Source organism: Ochotona curzoniae, unplaced genomic scaffold (assembly GCF_017591425.1).
Source record: "Ochotona curzoniae isolate NIBS_2020 unplaced genomic scaffold, NIBS_Ocur_1.0 contig_3819, whole genome shotgun sequence".
NCBI classification, from domain to species: Eukaryota; Metazoa; Chordata; class Mammalia; order Lagomorpha; family Ochotonidae; genus Ochotona; species Ochotona curzoniae.
In genome coordinates, this window is record NW_024466004.1 from 26564291 (window position 1) to 26583968 (window position 19678).

General features: G+C 47.1%; 1 protein-coding gene across 7 annotated transcripts in view; it reads left to right on the forward strand.

The window, feature by feature from the left end:
• Nucleotides 1-5356: 5356 nt before the first annotated feature.
• Nucleotides 5357-19678, forward strand: part of SMAP1 (small ArfGAP 1) — a 130765-nt gene continuing 116443 nt past the window's right edge. For all 7 annotated transcript variants that reach the window (XM_040983612.1, XM_040983613.1, XM_040983611.1 and 4 more), the window contains exon 1: nt 5357-5665. In XM_040983612.1, the coding sequence (XP_040839546.1) occupies nt 5548-5665 (118 nt within the window). In that variant the 5' untranslated portion in view covers nt 5357-5547. The remainder of the gene's footprint in view (nt 5666-19678) is intronic.

A 19678-nucleotide genomic window follows, 5' to 3' on the forward strand; every position in this document is an offset into this window, starting at 1 on the left:
GAGGAAGATCTTCCGTCCGATGATTCACTCCCCAAATGACCTCAACGTCCTGTGCTGCGCCAATCCAAAGCTGAGAGCCAGGAGCTTCTTCCAGGACTCCCACATGGGTGTAGGGTCCCAAGGCTTTGGGCTGTCCTCAACTGCTTTCCAGGCCACAAGCAGTGAGCTGGATGGGAAGTGGAGCAGCTGGGATTAGAACCAGCGGCACCCGTATGGGATCCTGGCGTGTTCAAGGTGAGGACCTTAGCTGCTACGCTATCATGCCAGGCCCCCAATCATTTTCAATCATAGTATTTTGTGACATGTTTGATTCCACTTGACATTATTTTTTTCCTTTTTATTGAAACTCATTCTCATAATGTTCTGGGATGTGAGAGAGATCATGCCAGACAAGTCTAGGATATATTAAGGATTCTTTATTAGTCAAGCTTGGTGATGGCAGATCCCGTTATTCTAGGAAAAGAATAATGTTCTAGCATGTTCAGAGTCCCACCTTCTTAATTACCAGCTGCAGGTACTAGGCAACCATTCATCTGATCATAACAGAAAATAGCAAATGAAATGTCATCGTGGCAATTCAGTCTGTATCAAAACCCTGAGAGGAACAAATGGTCATTCCTGTGAAATCCATCTGTTAAACTGAAGACCTATGTTCCAGCTTCCCCAGTAATATAAATTATCTTAAGAGACGTGTAGCAAACAGCCTGGACACATTTACAAAACTGCAAATATTTGCCTTTTCCTGGCTTCTCTGTTCACATTCCATGATTGTTAGGCTTCTCCTCTCGCAGAATTTTTGAAAGTATGCAAGTTACAAATACAAAACATTTTAGCATTTGCATCTTTGCTGACTTACTCAAGCAGTGAACAGAAGGTGAGGAGTATAGATAAATTTAGGCCATGTTCAGGGCTACCCCTATCCTCAGAGTCTGTCCCTAGGAAGCCAGAAGGCAAGCAGGTACTAGGCAGGCCAAGAGTTGCAGGAACTCACGAGAGGGCAATGGATGTGCAGGACCAAGAGACCAAGCCCCTCCTTATCTTAGGCCTTTAGGGGATTGAGAGGAAAGTGGTGATGCAACAATGGAATATCACCTTGCTTCCAGTTCCAGGTGATAATAAGTGAGCATCATTTAACTCACAGGTGTGCAGAAAAATTTTATAGGCAGTGGAGATGTGGTTTCTGAATTGGTGACCCTGAACTAGCTCCTAAGACCATAACAATAACCCCTGTATTTATCATTTGTCAGAGCAGCACAGTTTTAGCTCTTCTTTTTTTTTTAATCACAGAGCATTTTCATTGTCAAATCCATTCAGTTTAATTCCACAGCATTTTTGAGCCCTTGTTCCAAGAACAGGGCTAGGGAAGCATAAAGTTTTCTGTTACCAAGAGACCGAAACCAGCAATTAGTCTTATATAAAAAAGTTTAAGATGGGGACAAGGAGTGGATAAATATCACTTGGGACCCCGTGTTCCTGTATCCCATAAGCGATTGTCTGTGTTAGAATCCTGGCTCTGCAATCCCAGCAACCTCTTAACAGGAGGTCATATGCACAGAGCAGGGGGGACCCCAGAGTGGAGCAGGCAGACAGGAGGAAGCTTGTATCCCAACTCTGAAGACTCCTAGATCCTCACCAAGGACTATCAGTACGAGCTCCGAGGACTATATCCCAACCGCCAAGGAGACCACGAGGAATTGGAGTGCCTTCGGAGGCCGAGAACTTTGAGGTCACCCATTTCCATTTGGGTCTCACACATGGGATGGAAGAAGCCCATACCCCGCCTTGCAGGATCCAAGGTCTTCGGAACGACAACCAGGAGCACTGAGCAGTCCGCAGAAACAAAACAGTAAACTTCCTTCGGGACTAGGGAGAGGAGCTTTCTCTGGCTCTTGCCTGGTTCTAACTTTGGGTCCCCACTTTCTCTCATAATGACCATCAGGATTGCTCCAGAAACCCCTCAAAACAAACTAACAAATAAACAAATAAACAAAAAAACCCCCTAGAATAGATGGAGAACAGCAAGGAAAGCTTAGAAACAGGAAATGGGCAGTGGGGATGCACTTATAACTCACTGGGTGGGACACGAAGATTAGTTGCTCCTCACTAGGGGATTGAGGATTTCTCTGCACACCCCTCCTAAAACCGTTCACCTAAACTGTTGACATATGTCTTGTTAGAGTTATAGAGCTAGACTACCCGAAAAACAGCCAGGTTCTGCAAAATCAGGCTTCAACACTATGAACTGCTAAATACTAAAAAAAATAGACATGAGACAGCTGAATAGTAATCTATAGCCATTTTAAGGTGTATACAACCCAGCTGTATATAAACTAATAATTGTAATGTCAATGTAGCAGTCATAGGATGTGGTTCAGAACTTGTACTCTTTTTTTTTGTTGTTGTTTTCTCTCTCTCTCTTTGAACATGCTGGCTACACAATATCATGTCAAATAATTCCATTACGTTATAAATTGTTACTGATGTAATGTCGGGGCTTTTAATTGATTGAGACGATACTCTTTTTCGGCTGTACCTTCAGACCAGAGACTGTCTCCCCATGAAACTGTTGAACTTATCTGCACAATAAGATGCTGGACTCTATGCTTTGTAGATGCTTGCAAGAAAAAAAAAATTTCAACTGAATTTGATCTGTGGTAATGCAACAAGGTGGAAGAATCCACCATGGGGGGGGGGAAGCGGGTTTTGGGGAGGGGAGGGATGGGGGGAATCCCAGTGCCTGTAAAACTGTGTCTCATGATGCAATGTAATAAAAAAAAAAGTGGAAAAAAATATATAATATTAATGAAAAAAAAAAAAAAAGAATCCTGGCTCTGCTTCCAGTTCCAGCTTCCTGCTAGTGAACACCCTGGGAGGCAGTAGGTCAGGTCAAAATGTCGGATGTCTGCCACCCATGTGGGAGATCTGGATTGGGCTGTTAGCTCCTGGCTTCCACTTGTCTCAGTCTGGCTACTGAGAGCATTCAGGGGAGTGAACTGTTGGCCGAAGATCTCTTCATTTGCAATAAATAAAAATCATAAGTCAATAAAGGGTATTTGACACAAGCCCTGGTCCATCACTTTTCTTAGTATTTGTCCCATCACAGTTACCAGAGGAGAACAGAGCTTGCTTTGACTCCCCACTCGGGCCTTCGATTGAAACCCGGAAAAACAGCAGAAATCCAGTGTGCCCCTGAGGCAACAGACCAATGACAGATGCCAACCAATATCCAACACCAAGTAAGGACTGAAGTGACCCTGCTTCAGCCTCCATGTCTAAAGGGGTTTAAAACTCCCAGCACATGTCCTTTCCTTACCTTTCTTTCTGTTGCTTTGCAGCCCCTTCACCCCCTTCTTCAAGTCTGTTTCTCCACTGCAAGGGAGAAAGGTCCATGAACTGGTGTTTCTTTGAATAAAGGTCATCTATATTCTTTTCTTTACTTGGCTGATATGCTCCTTCATGGGTGGCCAGTGAATCTAACAGTGTATTGATTACACGAACCTCTTTATTACAAATTGCTAATAACACCTAACACACCATATCTTTCAAACGATCTCATGCAGAGTTCAAATCTTACGAACCTGGAATAAGGAGTCCTTGGCTCTAATCAAAAGTCTTTTGACCAGAAAGCATCTTTCTGGGCCTGGTACGGTGGCCTAGTGGCTAAAGACCTTGCCTTGCATGCACCAGGATCCCATATGGGCACCGGTTCTAATCCTGGCAGCTCTACTTCCCATCCAGCTCCCTGCTTGTGGCCTAGGAGTGCAGTCCAGGACAGCCCAAGGTCTTGGGACCCTGCATACATGTGTGAGACCCAGAAGAGACTCTGGGTTCCTGGCTTCGGATTGGCGCAGCTCCGGAGTTGTGGCAGCTTGGGGAGTGAACCATGGGATGGAAGATTTTCCTCTGTCTCTCCTCCTCTCTGTGTATCTGATTTCCAAATAAAAGTAAATGATTTTTCTACAAAAATGTCTTTCCAGTCCTCCTTCTCTCCCTTTTTTCCTTTGCACTGAAGATCAATGTTTATACACTGCCCAGTGTTTGACTGCTTTGAATAAACCTTTCCCTTCTTTTTGAAGATTTACTTTTATTATTTTTTTTTATTGGAAAGGCGGATATACAGAGAGGAGAGACAGAGAGGAAGATCTCCCATCCCATGATTCACTCCCCAAGTGAGCACAACAGCCGATACTATGCCGATCCGAAGCCAGGAGCCTCTTCCGGGTCTCCCATGCGGGTGCAGGGGCCCAAAGCCTTGGGCCGTCCTCGACTGCCTTCCCGGGCCACAAGCGGGGAGCTGGAAGGGAAGCGGGGCCTCTGGGATAGAACCGGCACCCATATGGGATCCCGGGTGTGCAAGGTGAGGACCTTAACCACTTGTGCCACCGCGCCGGGCCCAACCTTTCCCTTCTTATTACCAGGTTCCTGAGACTGGAACTACACTGCTTTGGGTCTGAATCTCAACTCTAATTTGGATAACTGCATCACCTTGGCAAACTACTAAACTCCTCCGAGCTGTAGTTTTCCTCAGCATACAATGAAGATTGCAGTATCACAGGATTAAATGAGTTAACAGTTCATGGCACAAAGCACTCACTTAATACACATTAGCTTTTTGTTACCATCAGATGAATTCTTTGTCCTGAACTGTAAGGGATCTGTTTCTCTTTTATTCCATGCGTGCTTCTACCTCACACAGTTTCAAAACTGCAGAAGAATATATTCAATCAATTCAATTACTTCTGCACTTATGATATTGTCCCTATTAGAAGAAACGGCCCAAGCATCAGAAACACGGAGAGGTGACTCATTGACAGCTGGGTCCGTTTTATTAGAGAATAAATCTGAAAGGGGATCTTGGGCTACTGAGACCAATGATGCTCCCTCTTTCAGGGGAAGGATGGGACTTCCCACCTCTGCTAGCTCTGCAGTGGCTGCAGTGCAGAGAAAACAAGGTGCGTGGCTGGGCTTTGTGGCTAGGTCAGGAGGGGCTGGGCGACTTTCAGGTGCAAAGCAGGGCAGCTTTCTCAGCACACCAGCTAGGCTGTGAACACTCCTGGTTGAACACATTCTGTAGTTTCTACCCTTTCTCATTAACAGCCCAGAAGAGCAGAGCTAAGGAGGCAAGTCATACTGGCAAGTGCCCCATTAGCACTCAGAGGCAGTCATCTCTAAAAACCCAGGCCAGATAACCTTTGAGGAATCACCTTGGGCAAAGGCCCTTCAGGGAAAACACCTGCGGACCGGATTCCGGAGACGCTGTGCGCAAGCGCAGCGCCCGCGCCTGCGTTTCTTCCTCCCTTCCACCCGGAAGTCTCGGCGTTGCCTCTCCCTCTCCCTCTCCGCCTCCGCCTCCCTCGCGGGCTCCGGCGGAGCGTGCGGGGCCAGCCGGGCGAGGAGGCGGGACACGTCGGCGCTGCCGCCGCCCCTCCTCCGGCTCCCGCCGCCGCTTCCTGGGCCGAGTCCGCCCGCGGCCCCAGCGGCGCCAGGTGCGTCCACCCTGCCCGGCTGCTGCCCTCGGTGCCCCGGGTTCCTCGCCCCGCTGCCGAGATGGCGACGCGCTCCTGCCGGGAGAAAGCGCAGAAGCTGAACGAGCAGCACCAGCTCATCCTGTCCAAACTGCTGAGGGAGGAGGACAACAAGTACTGCGCCGACTGCGAGGCCAAAGGTACACGCTATCCGTGGACGTGGTCGTCGCCGCCCGCGGCCGGGGCCTCCGGAGACCGGTGACCTTCCGCTCCGGGCCCTGCGGGGAGGGCGGGTGCCGGGCCGGACGCGGGGCTCCCAGCGCCCCTCGGCTCCTCCCGAGGCGGCGGCCAGGTCAGGCCCGCGGGCTCCGCTTCTCCTCGGGCCTCCCTGCCCAGCCGGTGACCGTGTCCGGCTGTTCGGGTCCTCCTCGGGGCTGGACCGGGAGCGCCGCACTGGGCGCCGGCCGGGCAGTGCTTGGGTGAAAGGGTTGTCCTCGCCTTTCTCCGGTCGCGGCTGTCTCCGTGGGTGGGGCCGGCCTTGGGTTTCTGTCCCTCTCTCGACCCTTGCTGGTGACCAAGTCCTCCTGCTCGGGGCTTGCATGCCTGCCTGTCACAGCGAGCCCTACCTACCTGCCCACCCGACAGCTTTCGTAGAGGGCGCTCGGCTGTGCTCTCTGCCAGACTCAAGTGGGCCTTTTGGGTTGGGATTTTAACTGGAGTGGGCAATTAGGGAGGGTCTTTGTTGCTATCAAGTGGTTTTAAGGTTACTTTTAGCTAGAATGGAGAGAATTTTATTTCATGTATTTCTTGAAGATTTTTTTTTTAAGTAATTCCCTAGTTTGAGGGAATTGTAGGCCCCCTAAACGCCAAAGATGCATATTGAAGATCCAGACATGCAGAAGATCTAATTTTGGTCTGTTCAGTTGAGGGGCTCCTGCACCAGCCTTTAAAATACATACACTATTTTTAGGCGATAAGTTGTCTTTGGAGGTCTGATTTATACTTGCTGCCTTGTAAGTTATGGGAAAAAAATGTTTCAAGCGTGTCTCATGTAGTTAGGAAATGATCTTGAGTATTTGTGATTGGATTTGATCATTCTGTTAGAAATTTGCAGTTCTTCGAAGCAAGAGACCTTTTTTTTTTTTTGCATTATTTGATCTAGACTTTTCCTGAAGCTTTACTGTTCTTAATACTAGATAAATGAGTCACATTTCTGTAGGCTGCTGAGATTTGATTAGATTGAGCCAGGCAGCATCACTGCTGTAACAGGTGTGAGGCTGCTAACAGGATTGGGGGCATACTCTAACTAGATCGCTTTCTGAAATACTTTAAAGTGTCATGGTAACTTGATTGAGCCAGTGTTCCCTGTATCGCATGTGATGGTTCGGGTGATGAGTTTAACAGAATTGTATGCCTGTTTCTTGTAGTGTTTGCCTGACGCTTGATTGTGTGTGCGGTAACTTGGGAAGAGAGGATCAGTTTTTTTGCTTATCACTAACTACTCCACCGGTGAAACTGAAAAACGGGGCTTTAACAGATTAGAGAAAGAAAGGTGCTGGAGGGATGTGTTACGCCACGCCGTACATTTTGTTGTTTTGAGGAATAGATCACATTGGCAAGTAGAAAATCTGGCCAATGTTAAATCTGTGTGTTTAAAATCCGGCCAGGGTTGGGGGACATTTGGCCTCGCAGTTAAGCTGTGTGTTGGAATGCTTGCACCCCGTGTCAGTGCCTGGGGCTATGTCCTGACTTGGCCTCCGGCGGTGTTCCCCGTGATTGGCAGCAGCTGGGTCAGGTAGTTGGGTCGTGGCCACTCAGATGGATTAGCTCCAGCTTGGGCCTAGGGGTGAGGGACCCTCACGTACACCTGGGGAATGACCCAGTTGATGGGCGTTTTCTGCCTCTTCCATTAAATAGGTAAATAACAACAAAATAGAATAAAATAGAATAAAAGTAGTTTTAACTATTACCTTCTTTTAGGTATAGAAATAATTAAGAATTGCCTTTGTTCAGATTCTTCAAAAGGGTACTTTGTAAAATCCAATTTTTCCTAATACTTCATACAGCAGTTTTTTTTTTTAAGAGCTTACCCCATGTTAACATTTTTTTTCATTTACTTTTTCTTGGGGAAATGGTGGGGAGAAGAGAATGGTGTGCTTCTTAAATAGGCATCAACAGTTTTAGCTTCTTACCTGAATAGTAAGAAGAGTTCATTTTGCTCACTGTTTGTATTTCCTCTGAAGTTAGTGGATATATGTTGAGTAAATTTCTTTTTTTTATTGTAATGCTTGGTCTTTTTGTTTATTTGTTTGTTTCTTTGATTTGTATATGAGAAGTGGAAGATGTGGGAAAGAAGGGTTAACATAAACAGCTCAAGTGCAAATTTGAGGGGCATAAACTTAGTCATGACTTAGAAAATTATTTTTTGATATTAATATAATATTAAAGCCAGAATGATGTTAAAATAAAGTTGTAGGTTATCTTGTTGCTTTATCATGATCTTTAAGAAAAAATATCACTAGTAAGACCACTTACAAGATTTGATTTCATAGTGTTTATAGAATTAAATACATCTTTGGAAAGTTTTTAAATCTTAGGTGGCTGAATGTCACTTTAGAGCCCTTTTAGTACAATTCTTTATTACATAGTTTTGGTTCTATTACGTATATGCTACATTACGTAATAAATGTAGGGAGTGAAAATCTGATTCAGTGTTCTTTAGAATGTACATTAAGGGTTTCATTCTATAGCTCCATTATTAAGAACTTCTATTCTGGGCCAGCGTGGTAACCTAGTGGCTAAAGTCCTCACCTTGCATGTGCCAGGATCCCAGATGGGTGCCGGTTCTATTCTTGGTGGCCCTGCTTCCCGTCCAGCTCCCTGCTTGTGGCCTGGGAAAGCAGTCTAGGACGGCCCAATGCCTTGGGACCCTGCACTTACATGGGAGACTCAGAAAAAGCTCCTGGCTCCTGGCTTTGGATCAACTCCCTCCTCCGACTGTTGCCGCCACTTGAGAAATGAATTAGCAGATGGAAGATCTTCCTCTGTCTCTGCTCTTCTCTGTAAATCTGACTTTCCAATAAAAAGAAATAAAATCTTTAAAAAAAATTCTAATTATGTATGATGTCTTCCTCATGACCTAATTCCATCCGGATTTTCATGTACTTTGAAACGTCTTGGTTACCTCAGTTTCCTTCTCAGAGAATGCATTCTGCGCTGATACTTGAGAACATGTATGAGACGAAAATACGAGGTTGGAAATGATCCCTTTCTGTTGCTAACTGTTGTTAACAGAGGTATGTCAGTTGAATTTTGACATGTAATTAGTCACCAGTTTTTGATCTCTATTGACAATGTTTAGGAATGGAGAAAAAGATGGTTTTGATGCCAGTTTCCTGTTTTTAATCCTTTTTGGCCAAATTTGAGCAAATTTGGTAAATCGGCACAGGCAGATGGAGCTGTGTTTGTTCTCCAACAGGCCACATGTGTGACTTTGTGGCAGATTTAAGGCAGCTTTCTTGGTTATTAGTTGGAAATATGGGGCAGTGAGGTTGGAGTGCCCCGTGAGGTTAAAATTTAGTTTTCAGTGTGTAGTTTCATACAGAGATAATACTAGCCTTGAATTTGGGTTTGTGTAAACTGGCATGAACAGGGGTCTCTTTCCTAGTAAGTTTTGGGGTAGTCAGAAACAAAAAGTTTGAACCTGATTACTTTTTCAGCCTGTTTGGTATTGTGAAGGTAAGAGGGTAAGCTCCTTGCTAGGAGCAAATTGAGATTTGTTCCTGTCACAAGCTTTTTCTTGAGGTCATGTGGTGTGTTAAGCAGTATCTCAATATTGAGGCTGTTGAAAATTCCGCCGGCTGAAGGAGTTGTTTGGTGCAGGCTGTTTTTGCAGATGAGTAATTCTAAAGCAGTGCTGAGTGCCGTCCTTGTTGTTTTGAGATTGGCCTCCCTCTCCACTGATTGCCACTGCTGCTGATTTTTTACTCTGATTTTTGCCCATTGGTTGTCTTCACAGTTCCTACAAAGCATTCCTCTGGCCTTTTTTTAAAAAAAGACTTATTTATTTATTTTTATTGGAAAGCCGGATTTACAGAGAGGAGAGACATCTTCATATGCTGATTCATGCCTCAAACGGTCACAATGGGCAGAGCTGAGCAGGTGTGAAACCAGAAACTTGCTCTGGATCTACCATGTGTGCAGAGTCCCAAGACTTTGGCCGTCCTTTGCTGCATTTCCAGGCCATAAGCAAGGAACTGGGTGGGCAGTGGAGCAGCCAGGACACAAACTGGTGCCCATATGAGATCCAGTGTTTGGAAGGGGAGTATTAGCTAATTGAAGCATCATTCTGGGCTCTTCCTTTGGGCTTTTTCATATTGTGTTCCTTCAGTCTAGGAAGCTCTGGAACAATTTTCTGATTGGTTAGACTTTACTGCTCTTCCTGCTTTGTTTTGTTTGTTAATTTAATTCCTACCTTCCTCTTTTCTTAGATTTATCTGTTTATTTGAAAGGCTGAATTACTGAGAAGGAAGGAGAAACAGTGAAATTTTCATCTATTGGTTCACTCCTCAAATGGCCATAGAAACCTGGCCTATGCCAGAATGAAGCCAGAAGCGTGTTCTGGGTCTTCCACTTGGATGCAGGGACCCCCTGTTTTCAATGCTTTGCTAGATACTTAACATGGAGACAGGTCTGAAATTGGGCAGCTGGGACTTGAATTGATAACCATGTGGGGGCTGACACTGAAGATGGTGACTGTACTAGGATACATTGCTAGCCCCACTAAAATGCAGTTTCAAGGAAAGAGATTGTCTTTGATCTGCCATATAAGGCTCAGTTTCCATTAATATATGTAAGGCATCACTTTGAATTGTTTATTGCACTTACCACAGTTGTAATTAAGTAATTATTGGATATTCTATTCTATATCCTTGTTGCTTACACCTGCAAGAGAGAGGAGGCCTTGTTTTTCTTGCTTGGGTAGTACCTCCAGACCTTAGCACATTATATGTGACATGTAGTAGCTAAAGGTAGCTCAGCAAATAGCTTTCATTTTTATTTATTTGTTTCATGAGAAGAATGTATGCCCATATGGGCCACTGATTAGGGCCACTGAATTGGACAAATGTCTCCAGTTTTTTTTCTCCTTTATCTTCAGGGAGGAGGGAAGGACCACTCCTTGCTGCCAAACTACCTCGGCACCTGGGCATAGGGGATGTCCACTTGAGGCATCCTAGAGACCGCTATGTGGCAATGTTCTGAGGGTGTACTGAGTGCTTTCGATAGTTCTGACACTTTGTTAGTTTTGATACTCCAGGGCTGAGAAAATGTTCCAAGATCCATTGGTTAATAAAGTTCACTTTAATGTGTCCGCACACCCAGGCACTTGCTGCCAAACTTGACCAGGAGAGTTGTCCAACTTGTTCTGCTTTCCATGCTCTGATGAGGCACTTGATGTTTCCAGTTGGCCTGGATAAGCTGGCTGGCATGTTCTCCCCTGTGTGCATCTGGGCATGTTGTTCACTGCATAGGCATCAGCAATCAAGGAGGCCCAGTCCTGATACTTGCACTCCAAGCTTGGACCACACATCTTGTAATTCTTCCCATAGCTGGAGTTTAAGTTTAGTGGTCTATCTGGGGAGTTCCCCAAGAAACTGCGCTAGGATGGTCCCATACCTGATGCTTGTGTGTGCCAGCTAGTGTGGGGTCCATTTCAATCTGACTCCTGCATCAGCTTATGCACACATTGATGAATGCAGCTGTCTGGTCACTTCTGTCCCCAGCCCCATGTCCTACATAACCTGCCAGGTACTTTGGGCTAGCTCAACCCAGTGTACCACAAACCTGGCCCTTGATGCACACCAGTGGGAACTACAGCCTGTTTGGGGCAAGCCCACGAAACTCTGACTAGGCCTGTCCCCAGCCCTAGTTTCTTCACATGCTGGGATGTACAGATTAGCCTGACCTTTCCAGCATCCCATCCAGCTGTCGTACATACCCATGGATGTTGTGTCTTAGCTTAGCCTCACCCATCCCCACATTCAGTCCACCTGTGTGCAAACAGATGCTGTTGCCTTGTCCAGCGTAGACTGACCCTAGCCCTGTCTCTCATGCTCAACAGTGGGAGCTGCAGCCAACAGAGGAGGAGTGGCCACAGTTTCCCTACTAGGCTCACTCTCAGCCCTTGCCAGCAGGTGCTGCAGCAAGCCTGATTGGCTTGCATTTATTCTAGCTCTTGCATGCACCAGTGGATGCAGTGGCCTAACCTTGGCCTGGCTCTCCCCCAAACCCAGTTCACATATAGGACAGTAAGTGTTGCAGCCCAACCTGGTCCATGCCCAGTCCTAGCTCTCAAGCTCATCAGTGGCCTAGCAGGGGAGCCCGTGAAGCTCCCCTGCCAAGCTTGTTCCAGCAGGGGACTTGGTCTTGAGTGTGCTGGTAGTTGCTGCTGCCCAGTCTGGTGTAGCCTGCTTTGCCTTGGCATTCGCTGGTGCATACTGCAGCCTTGCATCATTCAACCTGCCCTAGTCTCAGCTCATTCTGATGGGTACTACAGCCTAGCCTTGTCTGGTCAACTCCAAGTCGTGGCCTTTGTGGACTGGCAGATGTTACAGCTCAACCTGACCTGGGCTGGCCTGTACCTATCCTAGCTCCTGCACCTGTCAGCAGGTGCTACAACTGGCCCAATCTGATCTGCCCCCAGACCTGCCTTCCCTGCTTGGACCCTCTTCCCCTTCCCACTCCCACTGTAGCCCAGGTCTGGCCTATGATGCCCCCAACCTTAGCTCTAGGCCTCACCACCTAACACTGTGTCCTAACAGGGGTGTTCCTCAAGTTCCCCTGTCAGACCAGCTGTCAGTCACAGGTCTCCTGAACACCACTGGGTGCTCAGCCCAGCTTGACATGGCCCACCTCCAGTCCTAGCATTCACTGGACTGGCCCACATGCATTCTGGCTCTCATTGGTAGGTACTACAGCTCATCCCCACCTGGTCCTCCCAGACCAGGTTTTCATGTGGACCCTAGCATGACCTGCCTTCAGTCCCAACTTTGCCTGTGGTGCTGCACCCTGCTCTGCCCCCCATCCCTGGCTCTCATATGAACTGGCAGAGGTGTAGTAGTCTAACCTGGCATACCCACATCCTGTCCTGGCTTCTCTTTGTGCCAGTGAGTGCTATAGCTTGGCTTGGCCCTGCCCAGCCCGCCCCCACAAGCCAGCCTACACACATTCTGATGAGTGGTATGCAGCTTTTCCTGGGCTGGCTCATGCCCGGCTCAGCCCTAATATTCAGCAACAGGAGCTGTGGCCTAGTAGGGGAGTTCCTTAATTTCCCCAACCATGCCTGCTCCCAGACTCTTAGCTCGTGCATGCTCGTGGATGCTAGGCTCCTGCTTGGCATGACCCACCTCCCAGTCCCAGCCTTTGTGTGTGTTGGCAGGTGCTGTGGCCTATTGTGTCCCCTGTACCGAATTCTTGGATGTCCCCTCTGGGGCTACAGCCTGGGCCAGCCCAGTCTGCGCCCAACCCTCTGTTCCTGTGAGTGTCACTGAGTTCCATGGTCATTCCTAGCTTGGCTCATCACCATCCCTAGCTGTTGTGCAAACCAGGGGATGCTGCAGTCCTACAAGGATGAGCCCATAGATCCCCTATAGAATCTGCCCCCAGACCCAATTCTCTCATGTGCTGGTTGGTGTTATGGCCCAACCATGAGTGGTCTGTCTCCTTACTGACACACAGCTGTTGGGTATTGTAGCCTAGTTATACCCTCCAGCCCTAGCTTTTGGGTGCACTTGTGGGTGATGGGTGATGCCACTTAGCCCAGCCCAGGTCTCTCCCATGTGTGTGAGTGCATTGGTCTAACCCAGATAGGCCCTCCAGTTTCCCCTCTTCAAACTACCTTGTCTTACCCCCTCATAATCAGAAATACCACAGAAGTCATTCACATCTTTAAAGTATTTCCTTCGTGCATCCCCCGCCCCATCCTCAGATTGGCTCCCCAGGCAATCCACAGCCCCCATGCCAGCATGTACCTTGGGTCCTGGGCTTGTCCTTTTGGAGGCATGGTCCAGCAAATAGATTTTAAACAGATGAAAATGTGAATGAGCATGGGACCCATGGCAGGAGCAGGATGTGCAGAAAGGAGTGCACCTGAGAAAGGGAGCGACCTGGGGTGATGCTGTTAGGAAGAGTAACCGGTCTCATTTCTTCCAGGTTCTGAAAGTAGGTGGGATTTTGCCAGTTAGAGAAGGAATTAAAAGACACAGTTGTACACACAAAAGCATTGGTACATAGAATGAGAGGTTCCTATTTTTTTTTTTAAGTGTTTAATTGAATAGCAAAGAGAGGAAGACACAGAGAGAGCAAGATACACATCTTCTGTCCTGTGGTTCTCCAAGAACCGCGAAAGTTTCCCACATGGGTGTCCTGGACCCAAGTACTTAGGTCTTCATCTGCTTCTTTCCCAAATCTCTTGAAGATGCTGCTTTGGTATCGGAGCAGCCAGGACTTGAACTGGCACTCCAAGATGGGATGGTGGTGTTGCCAGCAGTGGTTTAACCTGCAGTGCCACAACTCAGGTCCCCCTCCCCCAGTTTGACTTTTTGTTTCTTTACTCTTTCCTTGAATATGATCATTGGTAAATCAAAGGAAGAACTGGGATGGTGAGAAATTGCAGGCAAGCCACTGATTTAGGATTAGTTAACAGTCTAAGAAGAGGGGTAAGGAGATGTGTAGAGCAGGAAACAAATCCACTCTAGCTATTTTTAGCTATCAGGGATTTAAGGAATCAGGTACTTAAAAATCATTGGGAGAGTTAGAGGAGGACAGGTCAGGCAGCCACTAATGGACTTCTGGTTTCCAGTCCACAGATATTGCCAATGTTACTACTGTCTCATTGCCATGACTATTTTTTTACTCAAAAAAACTGATGAGATGTAGAGCAACATGGGCTGTGGTTGCTGCAGCCATTGAATGTCTATTAGGATTAAAAAAATTTTTTTAAGAGAAGAGAGAATGGGTGAAAGATGGGCACATGGGGAGAGGAAGAGGGTGCTTGCTCCAACAGGCTGGGCAAGTCGCAGTTGTCTCATGGTAGGACTGGATTGGGCCAAGTTAGGGGGCTGGGAATACTATCCAGGTCTCCACTCAACTACTGGAGCCATCAGCTGCTTACCTCCCCAGGGTGCCCATTAACAGGAAATTGGCCTTAAATGTGGAGCCAGAACTGCAACCCAGATGCTTCAATATGGGATGCAGGGGTCTCAACCAGTGTTCTAGCTGTTAGGCCAGTTGTCTGCCCCTCTTTGTTGTTGCTGTTACTGTGGAAATGTGATCTCTGCCACATTTGTGCTTTCCATGTTAGAATAATCATCAGTCTGTTTATGTCCAACATACGCCTTTAAGGAACTCTTAACTTTCTAACCTTTTCAAAAAGCAGGAGTGTGTACAGCCTGTTTGGCTTAGGGAACCAATCTTAGTGTCAGCACAGGAGCAAGGATAGAAAATATTTGATATTTTAGAATTGTCACCTAAACCCATTTTAAAGTAATCTCACTAAAAGAATGTAAAAATAACCTTGAGGAAATGGTATTTATGATGTTGATGTTTACAGGATCAGCTTTTACAAACTGAAATCTGCTTGTAATTCACTTAATTCTTTTTTTTTTTTTTTTTGGAAAGGCAGATGTACAGAGAGGAGGAGAGACAGAGAATGATCTTCCGTCCGATGATTCACTCCCAAAGTGGTCGCAACAGCCGGTGCTGCGCCCATCTGAAGCCAGGAGCCAGGAACTTCCTTCTGGGTCTCCTACGTAGATGCAGGAGTGTCATACCCCATGTGCCTATCATTTACCCATTTTCTCTTCTCACCAAGGCTTTGGGCCATCCTTGACTACTTTCCCAGGCCACAAGCAGGGAGCTAGATGGGAAGTGGAGCTGCCGGGATTAGAACTGGTGCCCGTATGGGATCTCAGCGCATTCAAGGCAAGGACCTTAACCGCTAGGTTAGGCTGTCGGGCCCACTTAAGAAATTTGCCAACCTTAAAGTTCCCTTGAAATGGTCAGTTTCAGTGTAGCATAGCTGCTGTTGTGATTCTAGTGATGATGAGGTTTTCTCAGGATGATTGTGTGCAGAACCATGGTGTCAGAGCTGGGAGGGTACTGGAACCCATGACTCATTAGTTTAAGCTAGGGGTGCATGTTGCTCCCTGTCTTGTTTTCCTTCTAACTCTTCTTTGTCTTTTTTTTTTTTAAATTGAAAAATATTCATTAATTCATTAAGGAGATTTATATTCTCTAAATTCTTGATGTATGAGATACGTGAGTACACCCTATTGATGCACAAAAGACTTGACATTTTACTAAGGTAAGCTATTTGGCATTCTAATTGTATACTTTATAAATTCAGGCCTCTTGTTTTAACTTATTTAAAAGAGAGACACATCTCCTACCTGTTGGTTCACTCTAAATGCCCATAGCAGCCACTTGCTAGGCCAGGTCTCAGCCGGGACCTGGAACTCTTTTCTGGTTTCCCACATGGGGGACAGGATCTGACCATTTGTACCATCACCTGCTGCCTTCGGGAGCCTCTGGCAGCTGAAGCTGTGGCAAAGTCCAACCAACCCTCATCCACTCTGATTTATGCTTGCACTAGTTGTAACAGTCAGCCCAGCTTGGCTTTCCCCTGATCTAGCTCACATGAGGCCCAAAGGTGTTGTAGCCCTGCCTGGTCTGGTCTGCCCTCATCCCAGCTCATGCTCTCCAGTGGGAGTGGCTGTCCAGCAGGGAGCCCACATTCTCCCTGCCAGCTTTTCCTCCTTGCGCGCTGGTTCTCACGTGTGCTGCTTTGGCGCTTTGGCCACATCTAGTACGGCTCACCTCAGCTTGGCATTCCGTAACGTGCACTGGTTTATGTTGGGATTGAACCTGGTCTGACCCATACTCTGTTCTGGTGCTTGGATTTGCCAGTGGGTAATGTGAACTGGTTCAGCCTGTTTTGCCCCCGATCTATGCCAAATGTATACTGGTGGGTATGTTTTTCTGGCTTGGTCTGGATTGCTCCCTATCATGGTTCTTGTGCTTATCTGCAGGGACTGTCCTGCCAGAGGAGTTTCCCAAGCTCCTTCATCAAAACCTCTCTCTATGCCAGATCTTGGCATACTGGTGGGTCCATATGCCAGCCCTCCTTGCTTGCCTTCAGTCCGTTTTGGTTCTTACTGTTGGGTGTTTCCGCCCAGCCAAGGCTCGTCCATACCCAGACACTGCTCACACATGGCTTAGTAGGGGCAGAGACCTATCCTAGTTTGTCCTACATCTCCCCAGGTTCTCGAGAGCATCAGATGGTGCTGGTGTTTAGCCCGGTTAGGTTCATCCAGCCTTAGTTTACACTTCTGCCAAGGGAGATTGCAGCCATATGCAGACCAGACAGCAGCCCCCCACTTTGGCCTCTGCACTCACCAGTGGGAACCCCAACCCAGCAAGGGTGTACTCTCATAGCTCCCCAACCGAGTCTGTTCCCAGCCCTAGATTATGTGCCTGCCAGTGGTTGCTCTGACCTAGTTGGCTTAGCCCCTCACCTGTCTCAGCCTTTAGCTTCAGTGCTGTGGCCTAGTATCCCTGGCTTTTGCAGACCAGTCGTTGGAAGAGCCTAGCTCAGCATGTCCTGTGTTCCATCCTGAATTCTGTTCTTCCTTGTGAGTTGAGATTTGCTTGGCCCTGCTCTGCCCTGCTCTGCCCTGCCCGGTCCGTCCATTTCCAGTTGCAGCTCGGCTCCCCCCACATCCTATTTTAGGATGCACTTTCGGGTGCCTCTGCCTTACCTATACAGGGGAAGATTTTGAATGGTTACACACACACACACACACCAAAAAGATGATTAACTATTGAAAGGGATACTTAGTTTTACCTTATATGGAGTTGGGGATGACATGTGCTGTAGCTTAAGCTGCTGCCTACATCTGCAGCATTCCATGTATGAGAGCTGGTTTGAATACAAGCGCTGCCCTTGCAGCCCAGCTTCCTGCTCATTTGTCTGGGAAGGCTGTGGGAAGTGGCCTGTGTAGATGGACCTGTTACCCATGTGGGAGATCCAGTTGGAATTCATGGCTCCTCATTTGGCCTGGCCCAGCCCTGGCTGTTGTGGTCATTTAGGAGTGAACAAGGAGTTGGAAGATTTCTGTCTCTCCCTGTTTATCACCCTGCCTTTCAAATAAAGTAAATCTTAATTTTAAAAAAATGTTCATTTTTATTGGAAAGTCAGATTTATAGAGACAGAGACACAGAAAGAACTTCCCTATGTTAATTCACTCCCCAAGTGACCGCAACGGCCAGAGCTGAGCTTATCCGAAGCCAGGAGCCAGGATCCTTCTCTGGGTCTTGCATGTAGGTGCAGGGTCCCAAGACTTTGGGTCATCTTCTACTGCTTTCCCAGGCTGCAAGTGGGGAACTGGAAGGGAAGTAGAGCAGGTGGGGTATGAGCCAGCATCCATATGGGATCCCAGTGCATGCAAAGTGAGGACTTTAGCCACTAGGCTACTGCACTGGACCCAAACTTTTTTTAAACTGTTGACTAACATATAATTTCAGGTATAGATCAGTGTTTGCTGTGTGGTTTCCTTCAGTCTTCCATTGCTCTAACAAAACAGCTGAGGCTGAATACTTTTGTGAAGAAAGAGGTTTATTTAGCTTCCAGTTTGGGAGGCTGAGAATCTGTGCATCATGGTGCCAGTTCTGGTGAGGGTCCCTGTGAGGGTGCCCTGGCTAGTTTACCTCATGGTAAATGATGTGAAGGAAGGTGCTGTGCCAGAGGCAGAGACCACATAGTGATACCGGTAGTCGGAGATTGGGTGGGGTCAGGCTTGGTTGTTTCAAATAACTTCCTTTCCTGGGACCTAGCCACCTCTCACTGGGCTCCGTCTCACACATCACCGCTCTGAAAACCAAGCTTCCAACACTTAAACCCTCACGTGGTTTGGAGGCCAGGGGGAAACAACATCCAAAGGATGGCAAGGGCACTAGAGAGATTAACTACCCTGTTAGCTACTGTTGTATGTTTGGAACATTAGAAACATGAGAAACTTTGATAGACGTAAAACAGTTATCAGTAAGTCCTGTGTTTAGACTCACGGATTCACTAGAAATGGGATCTCTTTAATGTGTCCTGAAGAAAGACAAAAAAGAAATTTAGTGTTTACACGTGAGTTATACAGTGTTTTTTTTCTTGGTAAGGATTTTATGAGTATTTTATATTATTATGCACTTATGTTTTTAAAGATTGATCTATTTTGGGCCTGGCGCGGTGGCGCAAGTGGTTAAGTCCTCGCCTTGCACGCCCGGGATCCCATATGGGCGCTGGTTCTATCCCGGCAGCTCCGCTTCCCTTCCAGCTCCCTGCCTGTGGCCTGGGAAAGCAGTCGAGGACGGCCCAAAGCTTTGGGACCCTGCACCCGTGTGGGAGACCTGGAAGAGGCTCCTGGCTTCGGATCGGCATATCATTGGCCGTTGTGCTCACTTGGGGAGTGAATCATCGGACGGAAGATCTTCCTCTCTGTATATCCGCCTTTCCAATAAAAACATAATAAAAATAAATCTTTTTTAAAAAAAGATTGATCTATTTTTATCTGAAAAGGGAAATCTTTATAAATAGAGGAGAGATAGGTCTTCCATCTGCCCTTTCACCTCCCAAATAGCCCCAACGGCCAGAGCAGAGCTGATCCAAAGCTGGGAGACAGGAACTTCTTCCAGATGTCCCGAATGGCTGCAGTGTTCCAGGGTTTTGGGCCGTCCTCTGCTACTTTCCAGGGCCACAAGCAGGAAGCTGGATGGGAAGTGGAGCAGCCAGAACTGGAACCGGAACCCATATGGAATGCCAGTGCCACAAGTGGTAGATTAGCCTGTTGAGCCACTGTGCCGGCCCCTATTCTTTTTTTTTCTCTTTTTTTTTTTTTTTACAAGATTCATTTACTCTGTAAATCTGACTTTCCAATAAAAACAAAGTCAGAATTACTGAGAAAAAGACGGAGACACAGAAAGAGCTTCCATCCACCAATTTGTTCCTTAAATGACTGTCATTGTCAAAGCTGTATCAATGGGAAGTCAGGAGCCGGGAGATTCTTCTAGGTCCCCATGTGGATTTGGGAGCTTCAGGTCCCTGGCCATCCTCCGCTGCCTTCTCAGGCCATAAGCAGGGACCTAGATCAAAAGGGGAACATGGGCCC